The sequence below is a fragment of the Micropterus dolomieu genome, linkage group LG19, assembly GCF_021292245.1.
Source record: "Micropterus dolomieu isolate WLL.071019.BEF.003 ecotype Adirondacks linkage group LG19, ASM2129224v1, whole genome shotgun sequence".
Taxonomy (NCBI): domain Eukaryota; kingdom Metazoa; phylum Chordata; class Actinopteri; order Centrarchiformes; family Centrarchidae; genus Micropterus; species Micropterus dolomieu.
The window spans coordinates 18,222,121-18,235,770 of record NC_060168.1 but is presented as its reverse complement, the minus strand read 5'-3'; the positions used below and the strand labels follow the sequence as shown (position 1 = coordinate 18,235,770).

General features: G+C 39.9%; 1 protein-coding gene across 3 annotated transcripts in view; it reads left to right on the top strand.

Moving 5' to 3' along the window:
- The window catches only part of pcdh11 (protocadherin 11), a 138,240-nt gene that overhangs the window by 45,870 nt on the left and 78,720 nt on the right, over window positions 1–13,650 (top strand). For all 3 annotated transcript variants that reach the window (XM_046030611.1, XM_046030610.1, XM_046030612.1), the window contains exon 4: window positions 8,779–8,838. In XM_046030611.1, the coding sequence (XP_045886567.1) occupies window positions 8,779–8,838 (60 nt within the window). The remainder of the gene's footprint in view (window positions 1–8,778; window positions 8,839–13,650) is intronic.

Below are 13,650 nucleotides of genomic sequence, written 5' to 3'. Positions count from 1 at the left end.
ATTCTGGGAGCGCAGTGCTCTGGTGGGGTAGTAAGGTACTATGAGCTCTTTAAGATAAGATGGTGCCTGACCATTAAGAGCTTTGTAGGTAAGAAAAAGGATTTTAAATTCTATTCTGGATTTTACTGGAAGCCAATGCAGAGAAGCTAAGACAGGAGAAATGTGATCTCTTTTCCTGGTTCCTGTCAGAACATGTGCTGCAGCATTCTGGATCAGCTGAAGAGTCTTAATTGACTTTTTCGAGGAGCCTGATAATAAAGAATTGCAGTAATCCAGCCTAGAATTAACAAATGCATGGACTAGTTTTTCTGCATCATTTTTAGACAGGATATTCATGATTTTCGCAAAATTACGTAGGTGAAAAAAGGACTTGAAGTGAGATTTAAACGACATGTCCTGATCAAAGATAACTCCAAGATTCCTCACAGTGGTGCTGGAGGCCAGGGCGATGCCATGAAGGGAAACTATATCTTTAGATAATGTGTCACGGAGGTGCTTGGGCCCCAGAACAATAACTTCAGTTTTATCTGAGTTTAACATTAGAAAATTACAGGTCATCCATGAAGGCACATTTGAAGTTTAGCTAACTGATGAGTTTCATCTGGCTTGATCAATAGATATAACTGAGTATCATCTGCATAACAATGAAAGTTTATGGAATATTTCCTGATAATATTGCCTAACGGAAGCATATATAAAGTGAACAGGATTGGTCCGAGGACAGATCCTTGAGGAACTCCATGACTAACTTTGGTGTGCATGGAGGACTCATCGTTAACATATACAAGCTGAAATCGATCTGATAAATAGGACTTAAACCAGCTTAGAGCGGTTCCTTTAATGCCAATGAAATGTTCCAGTCTCTGCAATAGGACCAGATGGTCAATGGTATCAAATGGAGCACTAAGATCTACTAAAACCAGTACAGAGACAAGTCCTTTGTCTGATGCAATAAGGAGGTCGTTAGTAATTTTCACCAGTGCTATGATGAACTCTAAATCCTGACTGAAAATAATGATGTGACCGTGGAATCTATCTAACCCAGATAGGTCTAAAGTATGGCTTAATAGCATTATTTTACTCACAAAGCGTTAGGGCACAATACAGTAGGTAACCAATATTATGATTATTCTGTCTTTTACAGTGGGCCCCAGCAGCCTTCTGCTGCTTTGCCAGAAAAACTCTCCGCTGAGGTTAAGGCAACCAATGAGATTTTTTCTGCTTGCATAGGAGCTCTGTCTTTGAAAAATGTTTGCATAGCTAAATCCCCAATCTGTCTGCATGTCCTGGTTCATGTGTGGCCGTAACTCCCCAGACTTGGGGTTTGGTCAAGGCCTCTCTGCCTGCCAGTAGTGTGGAACACATGCCTGGCACAACCAGTGCCATGGGGGGAATGGCACACAGCTGGTTTGATTGGACTCTGGCCTTAATCGCCCATGTCTCTGCCATCAGTGCTCAAGGAGCAGTCACACACATGTTAACTGTGCTCATACAAGGGAAACTGATTGGAGCCTTCCAGATTCATTCCCAATCAAATACTGAATCACACTCAGACAGATAAAAGGCTGGTGTTGCTTTGTGAGATGGGTATCAATGTCTAACGAGAAAGCTCAGGCTAGACATTCAACAAGCTACTTCAAGTCTCATTTCTCATGCAGGCGAATTAAGGGGTCTATTTTCAGAGAGCTGATTGTTTGGTGCAGAATGGTGGGTGACAGTCTATGTGCTAAAGATAAATACATCTACTCCTGTGGAAATGCATTGGCCATGCATAGTTTAATCCTAAAAAAGGTTGCAACATAAAAACACATGGGTCTGAAAGGTCGATGTTGAGCACCTCGGCTAGAGAGGAGATTACTCATCAAAACAGGGCAGCTTCTCTGTAATTTCAAAAACAGAAGATGATTAGCATACATCTGCCAAATCTTCCTCCAAATACTGTTACTTTCTTTTATTCCTCCAATGCATTTTTTGTATCACCTAAATAAAAGCTGCCAAAATATTTACCATCCCCTTCTCCCAAAAATGCTGTCACATCAAAAGTCATAGAGTGGATTTGCTAATGCATAGAATAAGCACTGGGTAATATAACTTGATAAGATTTATTTTTATTTATCAAAATAAAGCTTTGCCTGACCGTGAGAAGCAGTCAATAACAATGCGCAGCTAATGTAATTTTGAATACACTTAATGTTCTGCTCACCCGACTAGAGAGAGAACTGCAGTAGTAAATTGGTTGACTGTTGCTGATAAGCTTAACAGCAAAGCAGCATCCAAGCATTTGAATGAGGGCATTAATGGTTGTTTAAAACAGGAATAATGAAGTGAGGATGACAGTGTTGTGTTGCCTCTTGCTCTTGAGAGGAGTGTCTGCCAACGGAGAAAAATGGTAACCAGAATGACTTCTAAAGGACATCAGCAGAGAAGTAGTAGGTCATCAGAACTTAGCGAACGCTATAATTGCAAACCAAAAAAAAGGAAAAAAAGCTCAGCCTCATTTCAGGATAATTGTGTCTTTATATAAAAAAAGCACCTTCACACGCTCTCAACCAAGCACACACAGACATATTCAGTCAAGCACATGTACACACACAGACCTCTCTTAATCTTTCTGATGCACACATACGCATGCATAGTCATGCACACTTGCGCACAAAATACACAAACAAGCACAAATGCATTGCACAGACACAAAGCAAAAGTCCTCACAAAGTAGATGAGCTCCACTCTGTGTCGAATTGAAAGCATCTGCAAAGCCAGTTCCTCTCGGCCGTGGAGGCGTACATCAGCCGGCAGAAGCGCCTGCTCGGTGTCCCAGAGTGGCTCGCGTAACACTTGGCCTGCTCCCTAGCCACTGCCTGGATCAGAGAGGCCCACTGCTATCATCTAGGCGCTGGCAGCGGCGAGGATAGGCTTAGAATGACAAATTGGTTAGAGGGAGTGAGTGACGAGAGCAGGCCAAGAAATATACTTTGAAGAGCGAAATGCATTCCGGGTTGTGACAAGCATGCCACATTATATGGTCAAGTGTACAAGTCTGACTCCCACCATGTGGATTGATCCGGATCCCAAAGACACTTAAATGAGGCGAGACTCTCTCATCAAGACAATGCCAAAGTATTTATCTTAGAATGTCACCCAAAATATTACTGGATTAGAGAGATTTTCAGCAAACAGTCTCTCGTCTCGTGGCCTCAATTTGTATCAAACAGCCCCTCTTCTCCAAACTATCTGAGCAACAATGATTTGTAGTGTTAGCCTCATGATTTAGACTCTGAAATTGTTGTTATAATCTCAAATGTCTGAAAACATAAGTAATGATATCAAACTTAATCCAAGGAGACTCTCTCCCTAAATCAGGACATTTACATAACTCACTTCAGACAGTTCAGCAGAACTATTGGTTGCTTTTGTAATACCATGCTAAAATGATTCTCACTAATTATTGATTCAGGATGTATTACTTAATTTCCTGTCATCTGTGATTACAGCCAGAAAAGAATGCTATCTGTTACAATCTGGCAAAAACAACAAATGTAATTTCATATGAAGCTATGGGAAAGAAACACAATGTTTAATAAATGTTGTTTTGTTTAGAGGTAGAGCTTGGACTTTAGTTGGAGTGCATACCAGGTGTAGACATGTGGCTTTTGTCAGAGGTGAAATATAAAAAAATAAATCAGGTCAGTCCCTTTCTCAGTTGAACAGTGTCGAGTAGAAATAGAAAAGCTTGAAACTAAAAGAAAATAGCTCACAGTGTGAGCCAATTGGTGTAGAACTGATACATACACCTTCGTTGAGCCACTAAATATGCCATGGTTGTATTGTGGTAGACAGCAGCTCTATTGCTCAATTAAGGACACTATCAACCTGTGAAAAGTTGCTCTTGTGTGCCTTTCCTGTGGGTGTCAGGTTTCTGAAAACACAATGTCCTAATGCAAAGTCAGAGTACTTGTATAGGCAATAAAAACCATATGAAGCTTCTTTGGCATATTTTAGATTATCATAAACCCACATAGTATGAAATCCTGGTCTACTTAATCTACAGCAATATTGCACTTGTAGAAACAATTTACGGTACCAGAGACCGTTCTAAATCACAAGGCTGAGAAAAAATAAAGGAAACATTACATCTCCGGTGAATGAGGACTGGCAATCGAGTGGATAGTGACTGCTTAATGTTGGCAGTGCACTGGATTCCAGTCTACCTGAGGAGAATAAAATATACTGGACTTTTTTTTTTTTTACATAAAATATATTCAAACATGAAACAATGAATACGAACACATCCAACATGGCCTCTGCACTTTGATTTGAGTGTTTAAAATGTATGAAATCCAACCATTATACTGAATATTGTAGCATTACCACATTTTCAAAGTCATGCCCATTTGGAAGACTGATTTACTAGTATGTGGTCCTGCTGTATTAAGAGTGAGTTTGTTCTAAACACGGCAGCTTTGTAGGTTGTAATTACATTGTTTTTCTGCAGGCTTGTTGGCACCTTGGTCAAAGGCAAGCTCCTGTGTGCCTCTAGGACTCCCTCTCATGTAAATTAGGCCCTCTTTCCTTGCCAAAGCAATCATGACATTGCACTGGTGCAATGCTAGGTCTGCAAATAAGCCATGTCAGAAGCACACACACAACACACCAGACGTAACCCTCTTGAATTCCCTCTCTGAGCAAACTGCAGAGCTGTACCAGTTGGCATCTCTAGAATTTGGTTTGAAGTTGTAGAGTATTTTACTTTTGTTGTCAAATTGCTTTGCAAATGAGGCCCACCCTGGCACAATTTCAAAGAGCTCGTGCTATATGTGCAGCTTCCTTCAGGCACTAGTTTCTGAACCTTCATCATTCTGTATGCATATGCACAGTACTGCACTAAGCTCACATGGAAGACTAGATAAACATGGCAAGCTGGGAGGAAGATGGAAGGCAGCATGCTTATGTCTTGTCAGCCTGTCTGTATGTTGTTTCTGTGTTTCCTCAGCTTGACTGACATGGTCTATCTAATAACATGGCAGGTAGACAGTATGAAAGCCTTGTAGCTTTTTACCCATTAAAACAATATTCAGTCATTTTTTGATGGGCTTTTTTGCCCGAAACCACGCCTTTTAATGATTCAAGGTTCGAATGCCATTCACATTGAAATGTCGTGTTGCTTGAAGCCACATCAAAATAATTGTTTTGATATGTCCCGTTTTTAACTTGGCAATGACATTAATATGGGCTGATCGTACAATGAGGATAAAGAAGATTTTTTGAGGTTTGTTGACTAAATTTGAGCCACAGATCCCCTGGCTCACATTTATAGGATTTTAGTCTGGACATCATGGAAAAGGCATTGCTTTGCGATACAAGTGTTGCACATATTGCGTGTCCCTTTGATTGCATGTCCAAGTCAGCCACAAAATAATAATAATGCAGGGATTGAAACGCTGCAAAATAGCCCAAGGCTCAGAAATTGCTAATGAACAGCAGCGGGGTGCAGTTGGGGGTGTGGTGGAGGGCTGAAGCATCTGAAACCTTACTTCCTGTTTCAAAGGCAAATAATCCATGGTCGCTTTCTTTATCTCTAAACATCTGTGCCATTCCCTCAAACAGAGGGAAACATTAAATGTATATAGCTCAATGTGTAGTGAGAAAAACTATACAGGATTTAAAACAATTTTGGGTTCAAATAAATCTCATCCGTACATGTCAGAAATGTGTTAATCAAACCTCAACACAAGGCAGCTTTATCTTGCATAGCACTTGTGTTTTACACTTGTTACACTCTCTTCTTTCACTGCCTGTCAAGAGGTCTTCTCACACTGCAGAGAACCATCAGGCAAACGGAAATCCATGGAGAGGGTTAGAGACAGAAGGCAAGAAAAAGAGAATATTTTTGGTGCTATGTGCTGCAGATCAAAACCATGGCAGTCACATGATCAAAGGCATTTGATAATCCTTGAACTACATTGCTCCTTTAATCCTAGTGAGAGAACTATATTTTATTGGGGGGAGGAGGGGCTATGTTGGGGTTGCACACAGCGCTAGAAAAGCAGTAACTAGCTGCTGGAAATGCAGTTTACTAAATGTAGCATGGCACTTTTGAGGGAGCCGGGAAAGACAACAGTATAAAGCCTCCTTGTGTGTGGAGAATGGAGGCTGAGCTGATGGCGCTGGAAACACAAATGTGCCACAAGTCCCTGTCCACTCAGCACTGAATAGTGCTCTTGTTTTTTTCATGGGGTTTGTTGGGGAAGTTGGCTTGTGGAATGTGACCAGACTACTACTATATCTGGCACAGAGACTTAGATACGCAAGGTTTTGAGAAAAATGGCTTGAGTTGCTTCTTGGTTAGCTCTACATTGTACTGAAGGTTCACCTAAATATGTATAACACGATACATAATTAAGTCTTGGCCTTTTTATAGGTTATAATGGTTCTCGAGTGAGGCTAAGAATTATGCTGAAGAAAAATAAGCTTAAGGTACAGCAGAAGGATCTTTGCTAAATCAGCATGTCTCCAAGAAATCAGACAAAGAAACATCATGTTTCAGTTTTCTTTCCGTTTCATCGGAAAATAAATTTAGTTATATATCACAGCATTGGGCTCTCTGGGTCTCATCAAATTACAATAAGCACCCCAAGCACTCGGAAAAGACAAAAACATCAATATGTGGTGAAATCCAAGGCCCTCTGTTGCAAGCCTTGTCAATAGTGTTTCCCTATCAGATATAAAATGTTCCAGACCAAAGGTGAGTTGAAAAATTTTATCCTTCTATGTTTTTCTATGTAGGGTTTCTCTCCTGATTACATGATCATCATCACATTTGTGCTTCCTATAAAAGAGTAAGGGTTATTGCTCACGAAGTCGCATGATTTCCACACTGATGAAAAAATAATGATTAATAATTACCTTTTATGTGTGTGTGTGTTACACTGGAGTGTGACAAAAGAACATGGCCTAAGTGAAAAGTGATGTTTTGTTCTACTCAAAGAATAAAATGAGATTGTTATGGGGGGGTAAAATCCGCAGAAAAATATAACAACAGTGATTATAGCCTGGGGAGATTGTGCTACATGTTCGTGTTTGTGTCCATGAAAGGGAAAGGGATTTAGATTATCTATGGCTGGTATCAAGCTTCAACAGGCCCTTTTATTTTTATAAACTAAAGCACCAAATCCAGGAAGAGTTTTTTAGCAGCACATTATATCTGGATATGTAAATATTGCTTCTTCCACATCATGTGTGCTTTCAACTTAAAAAGGGGTGTGGAAGATGGAATACACACTATGTTGTTTACTTGCAACTTTAAACAGACTTAAATCTTTTAAGAAAATATCACATTTTCTGCTCAGTGAATTTAGCAAATTTGACCCCTGATTTTGTACACTGATTACACATACTAGACTGAACCCCACCTTTTGTACTGGCACATCAAACCATTCTAGATTTAGACTTTTAGTCCATGTATTTACATTTTATTGTAACGGTCATCATCATTTACAAAAAGGTTGTGGTCATAATTAATTATACTGTCCTCAATTTTTCATCCATCCCCATTTAAATCAGCAAGATCAAATGTCTAAGTCACAAATCTGAAGGCATTGCTTGGAATTGAAGTCGTTCTGTTTTCCCAACTACAAATTATTATTATGTCTGTATGCATGCAACATACACAGAAACAAATATCCTGCTCTTATCCCCAAAGAAAATAACTCATGTTTATTTGTCACATCAATTAAGATATCATGGTTGTATATCGTACTCAATCTGTAGGGAAGATTTTGTCTACTAATTCCATCGTCCCAGCAAGGCCCATTTATTCATTTATATTTCATGACGTAGTGTTTATGCAGTGAAAGCCTTTCTTTCCTCTCTCTCCATTGCATTGGCCAGTGAGGTATTCGGCTTCTACGTTGCAATGAAATATAGATGTTGAGAGTCTGGAGAGTTGAGTGTCTTGTCTGTCCTGGTGATACCATAAGGCAGCCATTAATAGTGTCAGGGAGCATCAGACATACCACAGGCACATAATTGGATATGAGGGCATAACTGAAAGCACCTGCTTGGAAATCAACAGCGCCTTCCCAGGAGACAGGCCCTTGGTAGATTCCCAGAGAAGTTTGCAGAGCCCATGCACTTCCCTGCTGGGTTTGCCTCACCGATTGCTCTTTTCATTTCTCACTGAGGTCAGCTCAAGATGGCTTCTTGTTTTTGTTTTTTTTATGATGGCATTGTGAGTATGCAAATACTTGGGATCTTTGCATAATCACAAACAGCGGGACCATCTGCTGTTGGCTTGTTGACTTACCTTGCGTCTGCTTTTTAATGGTGTTTTCTTGTATCTGAGTGATGTATTGGTGTATTAACAATGTGATAATCATTTAACCTCAAAAAATGCATTCAGGCGTGTATGGAAAAGTCTGAACATATGTTCAGTGAAATCTTCTGACAAAGAAGGATTTATAATCTGTGTGGAGGGATAGAAGGAAGGGGAAACTGGAAAACAAAATAAAATACATCACTATACCCGCTCACATGACATACGATAAGATGATATTGTCAAGATAAGGATTTAAAATATGACTGTCAACAAAAGCTGTGGTCTAGGATTAGTGGGCGGCAAGGACCTGCTTGTTGATTGAGAGTCGCTCAACCCCTCTGAAATATATTGTAAAAATGCTAATGGAAAGGACCGGGAAATAAGCTGCAACTTCTCTCACTGAAGATTTGTAGGGAGATGCCCTCCACTGAAAACATGTTCCTGATAATGTGTTTTTCTTGTAGAACCTGAGCCAGACACCGGAGAAGTCTTTTAACTCACCGCCCCCCATTTGTCCTCATAAGGTAAGCTCCAACTTGCTTTCAGGCAAGGGACAAACAACATTATGTGAAATAATAGCAGATATTTTAAGCATTTAATGTTCTCATTAGGGTTTGTTTGTGTGTCCTTTACATCTCACGTTTGTAAATTAGCTCCATAATCAGACTGAGGCCATTCTCTTTTCACATCTTCCATTCACCTTTAACAAGACATTTTGCCAAAGGATGTGCAGATTAATTTGTCTATCACTCATTCTATAAAGAAAAAGTTTTTATATCATACACAACAGTTACTCGAAAGCATATATTTTCTGTTCCTGCAATTTCTTACTACATTTTCGTTGTGATTCAACAGTTATTTGACATTAGGCGAGATTGGCAAATTTATTCAATGTTAATTAGTCCTGTATATGCACAGTCAAACTCAACACTTCTCTCTGATAGTCTGAAGTCATCCCCACACACTGACGGAAGTAACTTTCCCCTTCAGTTCCCGCTCCTGGTGCACCCCTCTTGCAAATGTGATAATGTGCTATGTAGTGAAATTCACACAATTTCAGTTCACTTAGCACCAAACGTGTCAAAAATGCCTGTGTCCTTTTCTGGATGAATGGCCGGTATGGTGGAGAGTGGCTTATTGCAAAAGTGGACCTTGGTAAAAGGACCCCAATGGAGGGTAGCTGTCTGACAGCCTGTCATCAACTGTTCAAAGCCTAACACCGCTCTACATCGCTAATGCACAGCTAGCTGTCTAAAATGACTTTGGTGGCATTGAAAGCTGCAGATGGTAGTGGGACAGTAAATAATAATAAAATATGATCCCCATGTCTGTCACTGGGAAATCTCAAGGAAGGGAATCAATTTGTTTGGAAGTCTGTCAATGCAAAACAACGCTGCATGTTCTTCATATAGGACCTGAACTTTTCATATTTAGGTTGCTCTTGATGAGAAATTACAGTCTGACACAGTCTAGAATATGATGTTTTAATACAGGAACTCTGTTTCTAGAGCTCTACAGAGTATGTCTGTCTACGTCCCTGTTATTTCTGGCCACATTTCCATCTCATTTACTGTTTCTCTGACTTGCTCTCTTTTTATTCTTACACAGCTGATCAGGGCTGATGTAATGGGGGAACACCGTGGTTTTGCAGATAGTGTTATTCACGTTTTAGCTGTTAGCAGCGGAACATAATCTCCCTCTAGTCAGCTCACATTAGTCTCCATGATCCGCACCAACCCAATATGTGCAGTGAATGCAATGGGCCAGCTGGGCTAATTTAGTATGTCAGTCAGCTCAGGAGGCTGGTAAAATGAGTAAATGGCTGGATATGATTTATATGAAAAGAATATTCTGATTATAATGGTTCTCAGAATAGAATATCCTCAGTCTTTTTACACTTCTCTTCATCTGCATTGTGCGCATCCCCTAGATAGATAGTGAAATGAACAGAGGGCTTTTAAACTGACTGCGCTGTGATTATATTAAGAGTGTGAGAGTGAGAGTGCGAGGAAAAGAGAGGGGAGGGAGGAGATCGGGTGCCCGAGCACTAAGTATATATAATTGCTTCTTGACACATTGGCCAAATTCTGCAGTGCCAGGATCTGAGCGAAGATGATTAACGGCTGTCCGAGTGGGTGGGCACTGCAGGTCGTTCAGGGCCTTTGGTTTCCATAGCGATCCAAGTCTAAAGGCCATATATTGCATACTGAAAATCCCAGAGGTCCGCACATTGTTAAACTACAATTATAACTCACATAGAAAGCATTGTCTGTCTACCGCAAACTCTCTTATTCATCCATCCAAGCAGCTTGCTGCTTTTCTCTATTTTCCTTTATTTTCGCTTCCATTTTTCTTAAATGTTCTCCTCTAGCTGGCGAGAAGATAAAGAGTGAGAATCTTGCATTCTGTGAATAATTGATGAGTGGGCTCACCTCAGAGCATCATTACAGTACGGCAGTCAGGGTAAGAGGTGAGGGTAAGATCATATTTCTGACACTGGGCTTCAGGCGGTAGAAAATTGTGTCAGTTTTTCACAAGGTTTTCATCTGAATCTACATCATGAATAACAGTTTCTCATTATACTGTAGCACAACAGGAGAGGAATGAAATGTGAACAGGAATGTGCGTGTACATACAAGTTTCTGTACATAAATTGTAGCATCACAGTCACAATGGTAATGTAAAAAATGTTATCGGTAGCATAGGTGGAAATAAGTAATATGAAATATTATTAAGTGCATGTTTATTTATGTGCTCAATAACGTGACTAAAACAAAAAACAATTAAATTTTATATAGTAAATAGTTCTTGGGGGGGGGCAGTGTTCTGGCCGACATGATTGTGTTTTTGTCTCTATGTGTGTAAGAATGTGTGCGCATGCATGCATAAGTACATGTTATGTGTCTATGGGAACAGTGCAATCTAGTTAGGTGACAGATGGAGAGGGCAAGGATGGGGGTGGGGATCAAGCACCTCTGACAGTATGGGGCCTGCACTGCACCCTGTTCCTGCCAGCTCTGAAATTGCTAAGGTAAACTAAAGCCATGCAACTCCAGGATGCCGTTTCACAGTTTTTATTTTCCACACAGAATGAGAATGTCTCCTGTGAAATGTCACCTAACAATGTAAAAGTTGAGTGATGTTAGTTGTTAGGCAGACATTCTGCTTCACAAGTTATCCATGTGAACTTCAACCAGGATGCAAATGTAAATACACTGATTGCTGCAGAAAAACTACTTAAAAGATCCTGTCTGCTACAGCATTTTAAGCCATGGAAAGGCCACTGAATAAGCACATCTTAATGATGATTCATTCTGTATAATAAAAGAAAATCCCTCTGGCATCCAAACATGAGGCTAGTCATGCAGCAATTAAGCTTATTTAAAGGTATCAAGCAGACTAAGGGTGGTTAGTGAGCAGTGTTGGGAGTAATGCATTACAAAAGTAACGCAATTACAGTAATGTATTGCTTTTTGCTGTAACGCAGTAATATAAGGCATTACTAAAAAAATCGGTAATATTATACCCGTTACAATCTCAGTAACGTGCTTTACAACGCATTTTAACCTGAAATTAAGTGTTGTTTTGTTTTTTTAAATAATTCACCAACACCATGAAACATTTCAACAGCAGAAAAACAAATCCATGAGTAAAAGAGTATTTCCTGTTGCGGGAATCAGATCGTCGAGATTGCAGCTCGGCTCCTCTAAACAAGATGATAGCTCCCCTGATGGATCATGTGTAAATGCTATGTGTTTGTGCTTTAATGAATTACTTTCATGATTAGAGAGACTGCTGTCAGTTCATCCCGACCGATCCTGTTGGATTGCCTGGAGATTCAAATAATCAATGACGTTGCGCTGCTGTGCCTCGTGCGTAAATTTCTTAATGGGTAAACGATTGCCCCCTTGCCTAAGGTTAATTTTTATGACAAAGATCCACCCGATCCGCGGATAACTCTGCACATCACTAGAACCCACCTATGCAGCACATCTTACTGGAAGAATGCGCCCATTAAATAGCAGTGAAAGTAACTCAAAAGTAACGCAAAAGTAGTGTAAAGCATTACAAGTCAGAGATAGTAATATTCTAATATAACTAATTACTCTCAAATGAGAGTAACTAGTAATCTATAATGTATTACATTTTTGAAGTAACATGTACGTCCACATGCACGTCCTTTTACATTCAAGAGCACAGACACTCACATACACTCACTCAACCCCTCTCACATACACACACACATGATTCAGTTGAGGTAAATGTGATCTCAGAAGACAAGCAGCAACAACCCACGGCTCCATCAGGGTGCCTGGGGTTGCATTGGTGGCCATCGTCAAACAAATAATTCTTTATGACTGAAAAAAAGACAATCCAAAAGGTCATTTGTGACCTCTGGGACCAGTACTGTGCAGCATCTGTCACTAGCAAGAACCGCATGTCTATGTCAAATGGCAAAAGGTATGTGGTGCAGCCAGCCTGCCGTGTAATAAAGGCAGTTGTAGGCCTATATGTACATAGCGTCAATGTTGTACAGTCTCCTGGCTTATCTGTACAACATCCACCTTGACATATTGGTCATGGCATGGCAAACAATATGCAAGCTTTAAGATTTAAATGCCTTTTATGGCCACATGTGGCATACTGTATAAACAAATATGACTGATTTCAAATTCATAGTGCCAGAAAAATCCACGCATTCAATTTGATTTCATTAAAGTGTATGTATAACTGTTTCAAAGGTACTATTTAATGACATATTCCAACCTTCAGATGTATGCCTAAAATAAAGATGGGCAACAGATTACATTTAGATATAATAAGCATTCTGCATATCATTCTATCATGTCTGTATGCGCTCTCATGCAGTGCTCCTCATATACTGGTTTATGAGGTTGAGGTAATCCTCAGGGGAATCACTAGCCTCCACGTTTGATGTTATCCCTCATGTCACGCAATTTCCACAACAAGGGTTAATAGCATGACAAATTCAGGGGAAACTGATGAAGGAATATATATACCATACCACCCTCTCAGGCAGCTTGCCATGCTCATATATCTGTATCAGACCACACCTCCATGTGGAACAAATCAATAATATTCCATCTCTAACCAAATTCCTCTTTTTGAATGGTGAAATCCAATCTTCATGGACACACTAACAAATTGGATATCCTTACAATTATATTAGAAAAAGAAACACAGAGATGACATGGGTGGTTCTGAAAAAAAATATACCATGCCTATTGTGTGTAGAAATTGCATATCTCACTCTGAATTCTCTCAAAGTGCAAATCAGGCAGAGTTCTGTAGTATAGTTCCCAAATCTCCTGCAC